At 56.7% G+C, this 19,276-nt stretch overlaps 1 protein-coding gene across 1 annotated transcript; it reads right to left on the reverse strand.

Moving 5' to 3' along the window:
• Positions 1–1,524: 1,524 nt before the first annotated feature.
• LOC142819871 (platelet-activating factor receptor-like) lies at positions 1,525–18,613 on the reverse strand. Its single transcript, XM_075908514.1, has 2 exons — positions 11,519–18,613; positions 1,525–2,706 (listed from the first exon to the last, which is right to left on the reverse strand). Exon 2 carries the CDS (start codon positions 2,694–2,696, stop codon positions 1,671–1,673), a length of 1,026 nt encoding a protein of 341 aa, XP_075764629.1. The 5' UTR covers positions 2,697–2,706; positions 11,519–18,613; the 3' UTR covers positions 1,525–1,670.
• Between the last annotated feature and the right edge of the window lie 663 nt (positions 18,614–19,276).

A 19,276-nucleotide genomic window follows, 5' to 3' on the forward strand; every position in this document is an offset into this window, starting at 1 on the left:
GTCTCTCTTGTTCTTTTAGTCTCTTAAGCTGGAGGTCAAGTCTAGCATCTTCCTCCTTGGCTAGGGCCATCTTCTTCACATGCTCTACCTCTTCCCTCCGCTGTCTCTCAGCATATTCTGCCTTTTTCTCCTCAAGTTCTGCTTTTCTCATCTCAAGTTCCCGATCCAGCTCCTTCTGTCTCTTAGCAATTTCTTCATCTGCCTTCTGCCTTCTTTCAGCAGCTTCCTTGGCTTGCTTCTGATCCCTTTCATCCACATCTCTGGTTAGTAACAACACTACCAGATCTAGTTTAGAGGCCCTTTTCCTAAAGGCAATGCCTCTCCCCAAGCACAAATCCTTCAGAGCACTTTTGCTCAGACTCTCATATAATTCCGGGTTCATTGCAGCGGCTCTTTAATCAACCAAACTCTCAACACCAAAAATCAAATTTAGACAGCGTGGGGTCCTGATCCCAAAGCTCAATTGACCAAGATCTGTGGATCCTGCCGACTACGCCACTGTGACGGACCGGGCCATGTCTGGGCACAGCTTAGGGCGTCCGCTCAGGGCGAATTGCTCAAATCCGGGGCTCTTTACAGTCCCCCTGACTGGCGACCTCTCCAAACAGGCCACAAACCAGTCCCACAGAGCGCTTCAGCAGCCTGCCTGAAGCCTCCCGAGCAAAACCCCTTCGACACCCCAGCAATATCCGTGCCCCAGATGGCCCCAGGCCTATACACAGGTGGGGGGTCCTAGCACCCAATCCCACCTACCCCGAACAAGTTCTGTCCGGTTCCAAGAAACCAGCCACAGATCCCTGGTCAATTTACCCTCTGGATCTTACCCACAAATCACGCTGGGCCAATCCTTTAGAATCTATATCGAAAGGTTTATTATTACAGGAAAGAAAAGCATGAGAGTAAGGTTATTAAAGTACAGTACGTTACATGCACCGAATCTCCCAGTTCTCGATGCAGGCGCTAGCAGAGATGTTGCAGCTGCTGGTTAAAAGTCCTTATTGCACATCCTGAGATCAGGATGGGTTCCCAGGTCTTCCGGGCTCTTCAATCCCTGTAGTGCTGCCTCTGGGATGAAGTGCTGAGCTGAGAACAAAATGGCATCGACCACATGGCCTCTTTATACTCCTTCCTGGCCTCTTCTAGTCTGCAGCAAGTCACCTGGTCAGAGGCCAATCTCTATATTTCTTGCTGGCTGCCCTCAGGTGACAAATCCCATTCTTTGGGTGTGTCCATAGCCTATTGAGAGCCATTGTTCCACAGGGCTTTGCTACTCAGCCTGTCCATAGCAATGCTTAACCACATTCACAGAAATATTCAGCTTCCACACAGATTACAGATTCCTACCTACACACACAGACATTATACACTCACATAAATAGCGTACATAAGATCAACAAACAATAATCTCCCATTCAATACCCCACATGGCTCCCCCCCACACCAATTTCTGGGGCCAACACCCCCACCTAGGGGTGCAGCAGCGATCTGGCTGCTTCCCTCCAATTCAGCAACGTGACAGGCGGTTCCCAGGTGACTTCACACGTCTGCCTGGCAGAGCTCTGGAGGCGAGTTCAGACTCTCACAACGAGATGCTGGAGGCCGGCGCGAGGGGGGAGCAGCGCCCACGGGCGATGCTGTGGAAAGGGAGCCGAGCTCAGCCATGAGCCTTTCTAGGAGGAGGTGAAGGAGGAGGACCGGACGTTGGGGACGGTCCTCTCCAGCGGGGAGGGGGGCAGCGGGAGGCAGCGGACGACCCTGCACGCCAACTGCCACAGATCAGCCCGGAAGCATTTGATGGAGAAGCAGTAGATCAGCGGGTCAATGCAGCTGTTGAGGCTCAGCAGGGCCACGCTCAAGGTGTGCAGGATGTCCAGGGAGGAGGGTGGGCTGCAGCCAGGGATGTGTGTCTGGCTGGTCACCCAGGGGACCAGAGTGAGGTGATAGGGGGCCACGCAGACCACAAACACCAGCAGCATGCCCAGCACCATGGCCCGGGCCAGCCGGCGATGGCTGCCGTGGGAGGCGGTGGCGGCGGCCGAGAGCGACCTCATGATGGATGCGTAGGCGCCCAGCACCACCAGGAAGGAGGCCACGAAGAAGCCCACCATGGCGTAGGCGTAGAACCTGTGCTCCGCGTACTGCTCAAAGCACTTGGTGCCCCGAGAACCCGCTCGGGTCTGCTGAGTTGCCAAGCTGGGGATGGCGCAGCCCAAGCAGAGAAGCCAGACCCCCAGGCAGGCTGCCATGGCCCCGCGGCGCTGGTTCAGGGCCAGGTCCAGCCTGACCACCCGGACGGTGCAGTAGCGATTGAAGCTGATGAGGGTCATGAAGGCGATGGCGCTGTAGGTGGCCATGTAGTAGGCCGCCCCGGTCAGGCGGCAGACAGGCTCTGGGGGGGCCCAGTGCCCCCCGGCCAGGTAATAGGGGATCCAGAGGGGCAGGGTGAGGTTGAAGAGGATGTCGGCCAGCGTGAGGTTGATGAGGTAGATGCGGATGGCCTTCCTCACCTGGCCATTCTGCAGGAAGGCCAGCAGGGCCACCAGGTTGCCAGGCAACCCCACACAGAGCACCACGCAGTACACCAGGGGCACCAGCACAAACTGCACTGGGTCGCTCCACTCACACGCCCCAGGGGTGGGGCCCACCGGTGCCACCGTCGCCTCCATCGTCTCCAGCCCGGCCGTACAGTTGTTCATCTCGGCCCCGCTGGAAGACAAGAGGGGGCAGAGTTAGCAGGATGGGACGGGCCGTGTGCCTGGCGGGGGTACAGAGTCCTGAGCTGGGGGCGAGGAAAGAGCGAACACTGATTAGGAGGCCTTCAAAAGCTGTGTTGTCAACCAGGCCCCAGCACACCTTGCTGGGTAGGGGGAACCCAGCTTGACCCCCTCAAACTCCAGAGAAGTTCTATCTATCCCTCCCCACATCTCCACCTGTCGATCTCCCCATCCATCCCTCCCCTCAGTTCATCTAGCCAGCCAGCTCCATAAATACCCCTTGGCTGTGTCTAGACTGGCCAGTTTTTCTGGACAATCAGCCGCTTTTCCGGAAAAACTTGCCAGCTGTCTACACTGGCCGCTTGAATTTCCGCAAAAGCACTGACGATCTACTGTAAGAAATCAGCGCTTCTTGCAGAAATACTATTCTGCTCCCGTTCAGGCAAAAGTCCCTTTTGTGCAAAACTTTTGTGCAAACGGGCCAGTGTAGACAGCTCAGATTTGTTTTCCGCAAAAAAGCCCCGATGGCAAAAATGGCGATCAGGGCTTTTTTGCGGAAAAGCACATCTAGATTGGCACGGACGCTTTTCTGCAAAAAGTGCTTTTGTGGAAAAGCGTCCGTACCAATCTAGACGCTCTGTTCCGAAAGTGCTTTTAACGGAAAACTTTTCCATTAAAAGCATTTCCGGAAAATCATGCCAATCTAGACGCAGCCAAGCTTGAGATCTCTCTCCACAGCCCTCCTGCTGGCCACCCCCCTCTGCATTCATCCCTCCCCAAATATCCCTTCTCTCTCTCTCTTTCCATTCATCCCCACACACACTCCTCCACTCATCCACCTAGCATCTATGCCCTGAACGCACAGCAAAGTTTGAGAACAAACACCAGTGCCACAGCCATAGGTGGAGTTTGGGGTTTCAGAGGGGGTGTTCTCCCCCACACACACAAACTGCAAACCTCATGCCGGCAGCCTGGCTTACTGTGGGCTCCTAGCTTGCACCCAAAGGCAGGTAGGCAGGATTCTGTTTATAAACAGAGTGCTTTACAGTCTCAGGGCACGTCTACACTAGGAAATTCTTTTGAAATAACTAAATTAGAAATAACTGTGCCCAAAATAACTATTTTGAAATAAGCTTATTCCCCAAGAAAAGCAGGAGTACAGATTTCTACATAACCAACCCATTATTTCAAAATTATAGGCTTGGTAGTGTGGACGCTCCACTTATTTTGAAATAAGTGTAGACCAGTGGTCCCCATCACGGTGCTCGCCGGGGCATTTATATGCACCCACCTACTGACCAGGGCCGGCCTGACCCATTCTTGAGCCCCGGGCCCCGCGCACCTGGCGCATGCGCAGCCCCCGCCCCGGGGGCCTGGTGCATGTGTAATGCCACCCCCGCTGGCCTGGCAGCCCCGAAAGGTTGGGGACCACTGGTGTAGACCAAAGCTCAGAGGGATAGCCGTAGAATAGTAATAGAGAGGTAGCAGTGTTAGTCTGACCTTGGTAAAACAAAAGGAAAAAATATGTAGCCCTTTAAAGACTAACAAGACAGTTTATTAGGTGATGAGTTTTTGTGGGCCAGACCCACTTCTTCAGATCATATTCTGAAAGAGAATTGGCATGACCATATATAATAAAGGAATACAATGAAGAGAGCCGTGTTAGTCTGTAACTTTAAAACCAATTATTAGTCCTGTGGCACCTTAAGAAACAAACCAAAATATATATTCAGTATCATGAGCTTCAGTGGGCAAAACCACTTCCTCGTATATATTTAGAGTGATTAACAGGTGATTAAGAAAGGGCTGTTCGGACGTTTCCTAAAGTTAAATGATCTGTTCCAAGCTTGTTGAACTGCAAAATGTAATCTACATGATAGAAAGAGATTCTAGAGTGATTTTCTGTAGCTGTTGTGCTCCAGAGGTGATAACAAAGATACTGTCTCTTTCTTTGAGATAACTGTTTTTTAGACAAAGGAAATGCAGTAGATCTGCCAGGATTTTAGCAAAGCATTTGACACAGTTCCATGTGAGAAATGATCAGTTAAACTGGCGAAGAGGGAGCGGAACATGCGAACTGAAAGGTGGATGAGGAACTGGCTAAAGAGAGAATACAACAGGGCGTACGGAAAGGTGAATTGTCAGGCTGGAAGATGTTCCTAATGGAGAGCCTCAGGCTGTGTCTAGACTACATGTCTCTGTCGGCAGAGGCATGTAGATTAGACAGATCAGCAAAGGTAAATGAAGCCGCGATTTAAATGATCGCGGCTTCATTTACATTTACATGGCTGCCGCGCTGAGCCGACAAACTGCTGATCAGCTGTTTGTTGGCTCGCCGCTAGTCTGGACGTTCCCCCTGTCGACATCAAAGCCCTTTGTCGGCAGCCCCGTTATTCCTCGTGGAATGAGGTTTACCGGGGCTGCCGACAAAGGGCTTTGATGTCGACAGGGGGAACGTCCAGACTAGCGGCGAGCCGACAAACAGCTGATCAGCTGGTGGTCGGCTCAGCATGGCAGCCATGTAAATGTAAAAGAAGCCGCGATCATTTAAATCGCGGCTTCATTTACCTTTGCTGAACAAACAAATCTACATGCCTCTGCCGACAGAGGCATGTAGTTTAGACGTACCCTCAGAGACCAGTCTTCGAACCGAGTTGATTTAACAGTTCTGTTATTGACTTTGGCACAAAAGGTGGGAGTAGATCAATGCTAACAAAATTTGCAGATGACACAAAGTTGGGAGGTATGGCCGGTACAGAGGAGGACCAGAATGTCATACAAGATCTGGATGACCTCGTAAACTAGAGTAGTAGAAATGGGATGATATTTAATAATGCAAGGTCATACACTCAAGCCAGGTCTACACTAAAGGAGAAGGTTGAATTAAGATACAACTCTAGCTACGTTAATTATATTAATTAATTAATTAATTAGAGGTTTTTCTCACCACCCCCACTGCAGGAGGCCAACGGGATCAAACACTCCCATGAGCTTCCTGTACTCCTTGCAGGAGCAGGAGCACGGGCAGCTGACAGGAGCACTCTCTGAGTTCGATTTAGCAGGCCTTTACTAGACCCACTAAATCGAACTCCAGAAGATAAATCACAGAAGTCTTCCCCCAGGTAAAGACACAGCCTTAGGGACTAACAGCAAGAATTTTTGCTCTAAGCTGGGAACGTATCAGTTGGATGCGATAGAAGCAGAGAGAGACCTGGATGTATTGCTTGATCACAGGAAGACTGAGCCATCAATGGGATGTGGCCCGAAAAAAGGCTAACGCAGCTTTGGGGTGCATCTGGCAAGGTATTTCCAGTAGAGATGGGGAAATGTTAGCACCATTACACAGGGCACTGCTGAGACCTCACAGGGAATACTGCATGGAGTTCTGGTCTCCCATGTTTAAGAAAGATGAATTCAGACTGGAACAGGTGCAGGACAATCTGTGGAATGAAAAGCTACCCTATGAGAGGTGACTCAAAGAGCTTGGCCTGTTTAGCCTAACCCAAAGAAGGCTAAGGGGAGCTATGATTCCTCTATTAATACATCAGAGGGATAAATACCAGGGAGGGACAGAAGTTATTTCAATTGAGTGCCATCTGGACCCCAGGACAAATGGATATAAACTGTTCATCAGCAAGTTTAGGCTTGAAATGAAGCAAAGGTTTCTAACCTTCATCAGAGGACTGATGTTCTGGGGACATTTTTAAGAGTGGACGTTCCGGAATGCAGCCCCTTCACCCTTGTCCACTCCCCCACCCCCTGACCCCCAGCTGAGGCCAGGAGCAAAGCAGCAGTGTGCAGGGCCAGCAGCCGGGACCCTGGGGTGTGGGGCTGGCAGCAGAGCCAGCTGGTGTGGGGGCTGCAGCCGGGACCCCAGCAGGTGGGGATGGCAGCAGAGTCCCCAGCATGCGGGACAGCAGCCAGGAGTCTGGGGGTGCTGCAGCACCCCCCATGCCCCACACCATGGGGAGGGCTCTGAGCAGCGGGGCCGACAGCCACAGCGGGCCCTGAGGCAGGGGGCGGGGGAGCCGGCTCCGTGCTCCCCAGAAGGGGCGAGGCCTCAGGTGGAAGGTGTGGAGCCGGACAGAGCTGCACGGAGCAGCGCTCCGGGGGCAATTCCAAGAGGCCCGGGGCTCAGGCTGCAGATGGGTGACTGGAACTCTGGGCCCCTTTGAATCTCCGGGCCCCAGTGAAATGCCCCTGCCCTTTCCCGCCCCTCCCCCCATCGGGGGACCTGGCTCTGAGTTACTAAGCGAATTCTTTCCCAGGTATCCGTCTGGCGGGTCTCAGGGTCTAACTGATCACGGTATTCGTGGCCAGGCAGCACCTCCCCCCACTGGGCTCGCTGGACCTTTGGGCTGACCCAGTCTGGCCGTTCCGATGCTCTTCTGAACAAAGTGTTAAGAAAATCCCTTCCCAGCCTGCAGCTCCCAGCCCAACCAGAGCCCCGGCTCCTGCTCCCCCTGGCTGCAGCGCAAGCAGGGGATGGTAACAGGCGACGGGAGGTCGGCCATGATCTTTTGGGGGTGGGGGTTAGACCCCACCCGTCTTTGCCGACCTCAGCGCCCAGCGATGGAGGACACAGACACGAACTGGCCCTGGCTGGGGGCGTCCAGCCCCATTGCTGACTCCTGGGCCAGCCAGGCCCTTGGAACTGCGCCCAGGGGACAGGAAAACGCTCGCTCTGCTCTTCTGCTTCCTGCTGACCAGAGAGCTGGACTCTCCTCCGGCCCCATCCTCCACCCCCAGGACAAGTGAGCACAGGGACTGGAACTAGAGCTTGACGTGGTTCACAGGGTCCCCGTTTGGTTCTCTCGGTACCCCCACTGTACACGTTGTTCCTGCCCCCCCACGGGCCCTGCCATCTCTCCGCACTCAGCAGGCAGCATCTCTGCCTCCTCCCCCAATCCAGCCTCCCCGGGGACTCGCTGATCCCTCCCGCCCCGCCTCCCACGCCTGCAGGGCAGCAGGGTCCGGAGAAGGGCAGCACTTACCCGGCCTGGTGCTCCTGGGGGCCCTGTGAGGCTGGAGGGGCACAGGCAGCAGGGCGCCACGCTCGAAAGGACCCCGGAGACGACTCATTCAGGGACAGGTGAGGAGGAGCCTGCGTCTGAGCTGGGACCCAGCTCACAGAACAGCAGCGCGGGCCCTCACGCCGCACGCCCCTCCTCAGCGCGTAAGCCACTCTCTACATGACTCACTGCTCTTCAGCATCCACCGAGCTCCAGGTTACTCACCAGAGAACCCTAACCTCAAACCACAGCCCTGACAGACTGGTTGGCCGTTAACGTCTCAGCCCGGGGCTTCCTTCTCCCCTCCCCGCTGCTCCCCCAAAGGCAGACCGACGGTGCTCCCGAAAGCCGTGGTTGGAAGGGATAGTCGGTCTCCGCTCCCTTCCATCCAGCCATCCCTCCATCTCTCTCCACACACCTGGCTGCCAAGTCACCGTTACAGCGTGCCCATCCCCACTGCATCTAGGCCTCCTCAGCCCCACTGGAGTCCCCACGGGAAATCAACGCCAGGTTTTACCTGCAGCAGGTTTGGAGGAAGATGCCAGCGGCAGCAATGGGCGCTGGATTTTTTTTTCCTTCCCAACGCCGGCAGGTCTCTCTCTCGGGCACGCCCCAGCCTCAGTCCTTTCCCTGGACCAGTGCAGGAAGCGACATGGCAGCACCTTGCTCAGTCAGAGCAGGCTCAGGGATGTGGTTAAGAGCGGCCAGACGGGGTCAGACCTAGGTCCATCTAGCTCAGTGTCCTGTCCACCGACAATGACCAGGGTCATGTGTCCCAGACATGAGCAGCCAGGTCCGGGGCTTTCTATGCAGTCTAACCTCCCCACCCTTTTCAAATTCCTCTCCTCCCCTCTCCCCCCGCCCCGGGGCCCAATGGAGGGCCCTCGCCCAGCAGTGGCTCCCTGGACAGACGCCCGCTCGTCAGTACTTCCCCTGCCCTGTGGAGGCCTCATGGCTCAGCTGCTGGTGCCAGTGGCCGTGCAGCACCAGTGCATGGCTGGGGAGGAAGGAACCGATGAACCCTTGGTCCCCTGCAGAGATTTCCAGCCGCCCACAGAGCTACTGTGGCAGCTTCTGCCATTCTCTGGGCCAAAGGAGAACCCGAGCGCAGAGGCAAAGGAAGCCAGATTTAGCCTGGCTTTATCTCCCCAGCCCCTGCGGGCAGCCGGAGAGAGGGATTTCCTGGGAGATTTACCCAGCCCCTGCCATGAGTCAGAGGCACAGCTGCCGCCCGGGCCGCGGCCGAGACTTAGCTGCTTCCTCAGGGATGCTGCCCTGGCTCCAGCGCGCAGCTGCAGGGGCTTAGCCCGCCTGCCACAGCCGCGTGTCTGCGCCCGTCGGAATGTCCCTGCCGCCCAGCTCCTGTCAGGAAATGCGGCTGCCCCACCCCAGCCCGGTCAAACCCGGCCTCTCTCAGCCCGGCAATGGCTGGTTCACCTGCTGTGCACACTCGCCTTGCACTGCAGCGAGCCACCTGCTCCACCCCGGGCGGGGAACCAACGCACAGCAGGCTACGCGCCCACCGGGAAGGAACGGGCATCACAGATCAGCAGCGACTGCCCTGCTCCGGAGAGGGGCCAGCCTCCAGCCAAGGCCGCTAGTTCAGGGCTCAGAGCAGGGAGGTGGGAATTCCTGCCTGACCCCTGCCGGCAATCGGGTCGAACCCTGAAGCTTGCGGGTGAATCACGGCCCCTGCGACGCTGCCTCAAGCTGGCACAGCTCTAGGACGGCCTGACCCCCCTCCCCCAAAAGGTTTCCTGCCTCCCCACAGCACACGCTCACCGGACCCTAGCTGGGCCCCTCGTCAGCAGTCTCAGCAAGGAGGCCAGGCACAGGAAAAGCTGGCTAGCCATGGCCCATCTGAGGCAGGAACGTGGGAAGCTGCTGCTCACAGCCCCTGCTCCATCTGCCGGCTCTGAATTTGCAGGGACAAAATAGGTGGGTACGCTCTGCTCCCCCCACCGCCAAGGGGGATGGGGCAGCCAGGAGCTGGCTCTGCAGGCTGGGTGCCATGCAGACCCCCCCCCCCCCCCCGCCCACACACACACTTCCCTTGGCAGACCCACAAGTGGCAGGGCAAAGCCCCAGAGATGCTGCCAAGAGCCCCCAAGCGACTGAGCGGCAAGAAAATCGGTTTGGTTCTTACCCACTGACTCTGCCCGTCTGATTTGTTCTGCTGCTTGGACAGGTAAAGAGTGGAAGTCGGGGAGAGAGGAGAGAGGCAGCCTCAACCCAGACACACCTCGCCTGCCAAGCACGAGTGTCACAACCCTGCAAGGAGCTAGGAGACTGAGGTGCTGCCTTTGCTGACAAACAACCACAAAACACGACTGATTTCCTCAAGAGACTCAAACCAACGGTGGGGAGCTGTTCCGCACAGCCACAGAAACGCGCCGTGTTACAGAGAGGGGATCTTAAGGTCGCCCCAGGCTGCCTTGACCCTTGCACATTAACCAGCACCACAGTCATTGCCCCCACTCCCTTAAGGGTCAGTATTTAGCCACCAAGGGCCTGACTCTAAGTCCTAACTTCCACTCCCAACAGTGAAGGTTCTCCCCCCAGGCCAGTGTTCCCTGTGAGCTGGCTGCTTGTGCAGCCATTCAGGAGAGAGTTCAATGCCGCTCAGCTGATGAGCAGAGTGCCCCCAGATAGCTTTTGTTCCTACAGGTGGTGCACATTCACGCATGCTTTGGTGCACATACAATTATTCCACACATGGATGAAAAAATCCACACACGGATGGAAACGATTAGAGAGCGCATTGCCCCAGTTCCTGATTTTCACAAGGTTTCAGGGCAGGGTTTTGGGGAGCTCAGCACTTCCAGATGAGGCTGATTTGGACAGATCAGCGTGACGAAGGAACGCTAGATGCAGCAGCCGTGGGGAAAACCCGGCCGCACCAGCAGGTGTAGAGCCCTTGAAAAGCTGTTCTTAAAACTCATGACAACATAGCATGTGCTAGGCGATGTTCCACACATCCGCTTGGTTCCCAAGCTGCAGGGCAGAGCAGGGAGTTTGAGAACATCACAAGATTTGGCCCATGGAAGCTTTCTCTTTCAAGGGATTACTAAGCAGCAGTGGCACTGACGCGGGATTCTAGATCCTCACAGTGCGGCCAAGTTCTTATATTAGGCTCAATACCAGTAGCTCTCAAAGCCCTTTACAAAGGCGATCAATCAGTATCCCTCTTGAATGGGCAGGGAAACTGAGGCACAGAGCAGCAAAGTGATTGGCCAATTAAAAGACAGATAAAATATCCTTCCCCACCTCCAGCGCACTGAGGATACACATGCCAAAGTGCACTCTTACACAGCGCTACCCCGCTGTCTTCTGCGGCGCTGAGCCAAAGCCCCGTTTGTCACAGCTGAATGACAGACCCAGCCCATGGTGCATGGTCCATCAGGGACCCACAGTAGTCCCAGGACTCCCCCATCTCTGAGAATAACAGGGCTCTGTCGTTCCAGGCCATCCCCTGCTCCGCGGCTAGTGTAGAGGCCACTGCAGCTAGGGAGCGGCAGCCAACTTTTTTTTCCAAGTAGGGGAAAAAACCTGGGTCCCCCCCTCCTGGTGTGATATGGAAGCTCCCACTCCCTGCCCTGCTAAAGTCCTCGGCCAGTCACTCCTCTTGGAAGAGGGGAGAAAACTGGCTGGCCCCTACCCCAGCAAGTCACCCTTTCCTGCCTAGTTCTGCTGCTCCCTCCAGTGAGCTGTCTTTGCAGGGGGGAGGGGAGAGGTGTGAGCATCACACCCAGGTTCCTGGGCTGGAAAGGCCGCTCCAAGCGGGTGGCTTACCCTGCGAGTGCGGCTCGGCAGCGTCCCCAGCCCTGCTGCACGTCGCTGTCTGAGCCGGGCCTCAGGGAGGCTTGAAGGAGTCCAGCCAGGCGGCGTGGCGCATCTGATCTGCAGGAGGCCCTGCGCGCCGGCTCTCGCGCTCTCTGTCAAGGGTTAAGCTGCCTGGGGTGGCAGGGGACGGGGCGGCAGCTGGAGGCAGGGCAGGGCCTGGCACCTGTGCATGTTTGTAAAAGGGGACTCGGAGAGGAAAAGCCCTTCTATGGCTTCCCCAAGCCCCAGGAGTCCAGCAGTAAGTGGGGGGACAGCCCTGGCTCCCAGAGATGGCTCAGCCTTGTCCCATGTCAGCCCCCCCCCCCACACACGCGCTGCGTGGGGTGCAGGTGGGAACAATGGGACCTAACAGCTCCGGCAGAGAGTCTGGAGCACAAAGCACCCGGGGGCCACGTGGGGAGGTGAAGGGGGCTCGGGGTTCCCTGACCTGGCCCCCCGCCCACGGTGCTTAGCTCAGCAGGAAAGCACGGTGGCGGCTGCGATGAATCAGCCGAGCGTGACCCTGCAGGGATAATGGGCCCTTTCATTCCCTGCTCTCTGGGCCAGACTGACTGAGCAATGTGGCAGCTGAGGGTGCACGCTCGGCTCGGCACGGGCCTGGACAGGAATCTGACCACAGAGCACTCGCTGCAGGATCGGGGCTGGAAAAGCGGGGGTCGGAACTTGGAGATGTTAACACTTGCAGCTCCCCCACCTCTGCCGAGAGCCCCATTGCACTAGTGTCATTTACCAGTGGGGAAACTGAGGCAGCAGCGAAACAGAATCCAGGTGCCCCCTGACACCCTTTCTCTTGCAGGGGTGAAGTTTCTAGTTTGCCTAGGTGGCAAATTGCTGGCAGCGGGCCAGCCACTCAGGCAGGATGCACCATGCAAATCACAGTGCTCATGTCTCTGCTCAGCTGCACGGGGCTAGCACCACCGGCTAGGACTGGGACAGGGCCGGAGTGCAACCAGCCCGACCTCCACCCCAGACTGCCGCAGGACAACGCTCGCCTTGGGAAATGAGCGACTCCCATGATGCCCTCACTTGAGCCAAAACTTTCAAAGGTCTCTTGAGCCCTCCTTCCTCCAGCACAGCCCTCCCCCATCTCTGTGCATCTAGAGCAGAGAACACACACACGCCCGCAGCAGACACAAGTTTCTACACTCAGGGTCCTAGTAGCGCCTCCCCTCCCTCACAGTCTGGCACCTGAGATGGCCGCTTCAGTTTGCCTCATGGTAGGGCCGGCCCTGGGCTCAGTCCACGGGGGAGGCAGACCCAGGCAAGTCCAGCACTGCTCCTATAAACTCTATGCATTCAACTGGCTCTAACTGTGACTTTCCTGCATTTATCAAGAGGCCGAGGCGGAGCAGAAGATCCACATGCAGGCAGACGCTGGAGTAGGAGTCTCCCTTGACCTGCCAATCGTCCCGGTAAGGGTGGGTCTGCACCCCTTGTCGTCCGAGGTGGGCAGCTACCCCCGACATACTAGTGGTAAACACCCAAGGGGCCACACGGGAGTACTGCAAACTCGGGGGGGGGGGTACCCACCGGGAAGCACAGGAAACGTTGGCTGGAACAGGAAACGTGACTAACAATAGAAACTATTCACAGGGAAAGCCAAAGTCCAACTAGGGAAGCGCACGACGGCGGACGCTGAGACAAGCAGGTTCCAAGCACCGTTACTGGCGGCAAGAAGGAGCTGAGGGTGGAAGGGGCCGATGGTGCCCAGTATAGCACCTGCACACCACTCCAGGGGGCACCTGAGCCGGCTCCCCTCCGGGTACGACTTAGGGAAAAGCTTCCAGCGCCGGTGCATGCGGCGAGCACCCCCCTCCCTGTGCAATAGACATGAGTCCCGGGAGAGGGACGTGGCTGTTGCTCCCCACCACCTGGTCTTGCTCCACCTGAGCCCGCGTTTTCTCCCTGGGCGGTTATTGGTGCACCGCGATCAAGTCACCACGCCAGCTCCTTTCAATATCTCACTGCAGGGGATTTTTTCCCAGCCCACAAATAACTTTGGTGGCTCTTCTCTGCCCCTTTGCCAATTTTTCAGCAGCCTTTTTAAAATGTGATGCCCAGAACTGGCTGCAATGTGGGTCTCACCAATGCCGTATCCCCTTCCAGCTCCTGCTCAGTTACACCTCCAGCGATCCCGTGAGCTGAAGTACGTGTTTCCCACAGGAAGGGGGCAGTGGGGATCATGGCCTGAGGGGTGTGAAGCCGCAGGCTCTGAACCTAGGGAAACATGAGCAGGAATCCTGGAGAACCCGGCTCCCGGGGCTGCTGCAGAGGGAAGCAATGGGAGAGCCCTCAGGGCAAGAACTAGCTTGTATTCAGAGAATCAGAGCAGCTCACAACTTGTTAGGCAGCTCAGGGAATGGATGGGGGAGCATGACAGCTCCATGCGGGCAAAGTTTTCCCAACTTGCCAGGTCTCCAGAACGAGCGGGGCAGGGAGATCAAAGCTGGAGTTTCTGTTCCTCTCAGGTCTCGCTCTGTGTTTGGTTCACACGTTCCCGGGAGGTGTGCGTGCAGCACTTGATCTGCCTGTGCTTGAACAGGACTGTGGATTCAGGAAACCAGGGGGGTTGTGTTCCCAGGCTTGCAGCCTGACCACTGGTGAGTCATTTCTCCCTCTGGGTGCTTCTGTTTCCTCCCCTCTGAGCAATGAGGCCTGCACAGTTTAGTTAATTAATGCTAACAAAGTGCTTTGAGATGTTTGGCTGGGAAGGAAGAAATACATTCTTAGATAGTTTCCTTTGGGGACCTGTGGGCCCTTTCCCAGCTATGGGTGTGTGCACCCAAAAGCCACACAGATGTGTGCCTAGACCCCATACCGGGCCTGCTGCAGGTGGAAAGCCTGTTGGTGTTTGTTTACAGTCATCATTAGGCTTCAGAGTCAATGTGCCATGAAGATCGATGCTCACACACCCCTCTTGGGAGTTTCAGTCTGTCTGCAGACTCAAGCACACAGCCCTGTATGGGCCACCTTTTGCAGGGGTTTCTTTGCAGCCATAAGGAGAAGCGTAACACACAGGACAAAGTATTGGCCAGCACCCATTCAATAGGACCTCCATTTCCACCAGTGGTCCAGTCTCCACGTGTCCCTTCCACTCTCCCTGGAGGTATGTCTACACTGCACAGTTTTTCCAGAAAAACAGTTGTTTTTCCAGGAAAACAATACTTATGTCCACACTGCTATTGCTTTTTTTCGACAGAGGGGTTTTTCCAACGGCAGTAAACCTCATTCCATGAGGAAGAAGCCTTTTTCGGAAAAAGACATGCGTGGACGCAGAAGAGTGTTTTTTCGAAAGAAGAGGCCTCCAGGAAAAAGCACAGGTGCCCGGGTGGCCTCTCCATCCACAGTAATCACAAGGGAAATGCGAAAGCCCGTCCAATCAGTGTGGACGCTCTCTTTCGAAAAAGCACATCGCTTTTTCATTGCGCTTTTGCTGGGTAGACGCTCTCTTCTGGAAAAACTTCTTCCGAAAGAAGCCTGCAGACTAGACATAGCCTGGGAGCTGGAAGAATGGAGTCCCTGCTGGGGGAGATCCCTGTCCCTGCTGGCTCTGGGGGTCTGTGATGAGGATGTTGGGGGTCTCTCTGCAGCGACAGGGAGACTGTGCACCCAGGGACTTCCTTCCTTTCCGATCCTTTTTGCAGCTGAATAATCAAAGCAAAACCACACCAAGAAGAGCCCTCGCTGTTCACTGATGCACCGTGCTCCCAGCACCGGTTTGTCCTCTCAGCCTGGGGTTCGCAGAGACTTTCAGCAGGAGCAAAACGCCCAGAGCTGGGGAATCGGCCGGTGCCGTTCTCCAGAGATCAGAGACCCGGCTGCAATCCCCCCAGGCCAGGGGATTCCGGAGTAAGTGCTTCAGTAGGCCTGTGGAGCGTGTCCCCTTTTGTATCCCCCTGCCCGGTCTCAGAACCAGGCTCCCTGTGCGTGGGGCAGGGGCGGATGCAAAGGTTCTCAGAGGTTGTCCTGCCCACGACTTTCCCAAGCATGAATTCTCCACTCTCTGAGACAAAGAGCAAGAGACTCTGATGTGCCAATTGGCGCCCCAAGCTGGTGGGCTGGAATAGCGTCTATAGTGGGGATGCTGAACCCAACTGTAAACCCTGGGTATGACGGACAGCACTGTAAGCCAGGGGTGCGGCAGCTCCCCCAGCATCCCGAGTTTCAACACCTCTGGCCCTCAGACTGTCGTGTGGTCTCTGTCTGGCCCCACTTACAGACGCTAGAGATGGGGGAATCAATCATTTCTTTGGCTCATCAGCAAAAACCAGACCAAGCAGCAACTTGCCAAGCAGTTCGCGGGCCTATGAGGTGGTGCTGGCAACTCAGACACATGAGCATCAAGGTGAAACACAGATGAACCCTGTGCTTTCTCATGCAGCGCCTAATCTATCTGTGGAACTCCCTGCTGCAGGAGGTCTTCGAGCAAATGCCAAGGCTGGGTCACTAACCCCAGACCCAATCTTGAGCACACTCAGTCCCACAGACTCCAGCAGGCATTTCACATGGTCAATAGGTGGAAAGGATTTGGCCCATCTTTTGTACCTCTGCAAGGTAGGGTGATGGTAGTCATTAAATCCCAGGCTCCATGGTGTAAGCTGTAGGGGTCAGGAAGGAATCCATCCAATTCAGCAAATCGGGGGCATTACAGGGATTTCCTCCTCCTCTGAGGTCTCAGAAGTTAGGTGGACACGTCTGCCTGTCTGAGCGTGGCTGGCAAATCCTCTGGACTTGATTCTCCGTCCTCGTGCAGCTGGTGCAAAGCGAGTGCCGCGATTCTGAGTTGCTTTCCGCACCCATGCTGGGCAATGGAGAATCAGGGCCTATAATCTCAGTCTGAAGCGCTGTGAACGTGTGTGCTAGTGAGTGAGTGAGCGAGCGAGTGTGTGTGTGTGTTTCCTTGCCAAAGCACCTGCCCTCAAAGACAAGCCCCAAGGAGCCGGATCAATACCAGAGAGCGCCTCTGTCCAGGCTTCTCTGGTCCAGCACATCTGAGTCGTGCTCAGATCTAAGCTCTAAGCCTGAGCCATCTCAGACCTCCGGGTGCAGGGTGCTCGGAGCTCACTCCTGGCCCCGCCAAAGTTGGCCTGGCCCATATCTCAGAGGCTCCGGCTTGCTGCCTGCTCCTCCCTAGCTCTGTGCCTCACCTCCCATCTTCCTGCAGGCTGATTTCTCTCTGATCTTCCGCTCCCCGTGGGGGGTCTCGTCTTCTGTGCTGGAAACAGCAGGGGTGGCTGCTGGGAAGGCTCCTGCCGGGGGATGTAGGGCCCTGCCAGATCAGACTGCACCCTTTGCCCCCCAAGTCAGGCAAGCAGCACAGATCCACTTGCCAACGTGCTGCTCCCCTGCCCTCCGAGGGCCAAGCAGGGAGCTGTGGAGGCCACGCAGCCCTTGGCAACTGGGCCCACCAGCAAGGGGCGAACTGGTTCACCAGAGGCTGAACCTGGCTCTCAGCTCCCAAGCAAGGCCCTGCTCTGGGGCACAGTGGGGAAGCCTGGCCCATCTCTGCCCCACACCGAGGGCACCAGCCCCTGGAGCCGTCCTGCTGGAAGCCGGCAAACACCAGGCGAGCAGGCAAGGTGAATCCTGCCCCGGTAAAAGCAGGAGCCACAGAGGCTGGGGGGAAACGCTGAGAATGTTACAAATGAAGGGTGGGCAGGGAGCCAGCAGGGAGCCCTGAGCTTCAGGCCTCCCCCAAAGGCCTGGACTCCATGAGAATCACCCCAGCCTGGCAGCTGCAACATGAACAGTCCTCCCCCTCCCGCCAGGATCCTGGGCCACAGCCACCTGTCACAGCCTGAATCCCTGGCAGTCAGGCCCGGGGAGCTGTCAGGGCAGGTGAAGTGACACTGGGGGGGCATGTTGCCTGCTCCAGGGACTCCAACAGCTCTTACGAGTGTCCTTGCCTGCCAGACCAAGCTCAGGCAGCAAGCGGCTAGAACATATGAATGGCCAGACTGGGTCAGGCCAAGGGTCCATCTAGCCCAGTATCCGGTCTGCCGACAGTGGCCAATGCCAGATGCCCCAGAGGGAGGGAACACAACAGGGAATCCTCAAGTGATCCCTCCCGTCACCCATTCCCAGACAAACAGAGGCTAGAGACACCATTCCTACCCATCCTGGCTAATAGCCATTGATGGACCTAACCTCCATGAATCTATCTAGCTCTTTTTTGAACCCTGTTAAAGTCCTAGCCTTCACCACATCCTTTGGCAAGGAGTTCCACAGGTTGACTGTGCGCTGAGGGAAGAAAAACTTCCTTTTTTGTTTTAAACCTGCTGCCTATTAATTTCATTGGCTGACCCCTAGTTCTTGTATTGTGAGAACAAGTAAATCACTTTTCCTTATTCACTTTTTCCACACATCATGATTTTATAGACCTTTCATATCCCTCCTTAGTCTCCTCTTTTCTAAGCAGAAAAGCCCTAGGTTTTGGGAGGAGGTTCCCCCAAACCCGTCCCTGCTGCAGCAGAATCTTCTGTAGGTGCCTCCTTGCAGTAAGGGTGGCAGGAGATATTGCCCTCGAGGCACAAGGCCTGCGTGATCCATGCCCAGCGGGCACCCACTGCAGTCGCCCTTTGCAGGCCAGCACTGCACCCCACCACGTGGCCAGATCCTCCCTGCCCTGCTAAAGGGCAAAGGAGACCACTGTGCCTGGAGCTGATCACTGGCGACCAGTGTTCCCTGAAAGCTGGGCGCTCATGCAGCCTCTCAAGAGAGAGTCTAATGCCGCCTGGCTGATTAGCAGAGCACCCATTACAAGCTTTTAGTGTCTACCGGTGGTGCACATGCCTCAGTGCACAGAGAAACATTTATTCTGCACATGGATGGAAAAGATTGAGAGGGAATGTTGCTGGTGACCCACTAGGACCAGCTATCCATAGAACTGCCGTGTCTCTGGCACATGGGGATGTGCCCCTAGTAGGGATAGAACAGCCCCTTTAATAGGTTAACTGGTTACATGTTACGTTTCACCAGTTAACCGCTTACACAGTATCCCACAGGCAGGGGGCTGCTCAGGCCCAGCCGCACCATGGGCTGGGTGTGCTGGCTGCCCTGGCCAGGCCTGGGGCACCCCCACTCATGGTGCAGTGGGCCTAGCCAGGCCTGGGGCACCCCCATTCATGGTGCAGTGGGCCTGGCCAGGCCTGGGGCACCCTCACTCATGGTGCAGTGGGCCTGGCCAGGCCTGGGGCACCCCCATTCATGGTGCAGTGGGCCTGGCCAGGCCTGTGGCACCCCCATTCATGGTGCAGTGGGCCTGGCCGGGCCTGGGGCACCCCCACTCATGGTGCAGTGGGCCTAGCCAGGCCTGGGGCACCCCCACTCATGGTGCAGTGGGCCTGGCCGGGCCTGGGGCACCCCCACTCATGGTGCAGTGGGCCTAGCCAGGCCTGGGGCACCCCCATTCATGGTGCAGTGGGCCTAGCCAGGCCTGGGGCACCCCCACTCATGGTGCAGTGGGCCTAGCCAGGCCTGGGGCACCCCCACTCATGGTGCAGTGGGCCTGGCCAGGCCTGGGGCACCCCCATTCATGGTGCAGTGGGCCTGGCCGGGCCTGGGGCACCCCCATTCATGGTGCAGTGGGCCTGGCCGGGCTGGGGCACCCTCCCCCCACTTACAGTACAGCATGCCTGGCCAGGCTGGAGTACCCCCACTCACAGTGAGGTGGGCCTGGCTGGGGCACCCCCAGCCCATTGTTCAGTG

The sequence above is a fragment of the Pelodiscus sinensis genome, chromosome 25 (assembly GCF_049634645.1).
Source record: "Pelodiscus sinensis isolate JC-2024 chromosome 25, ASM4963464v1, whole genome shotgun sequence".
NCBI lineage: Eukaryota > Metazoa > Chordata > Testudines > Trionychidae > Pelodiscus > Pelodiscus sinensis.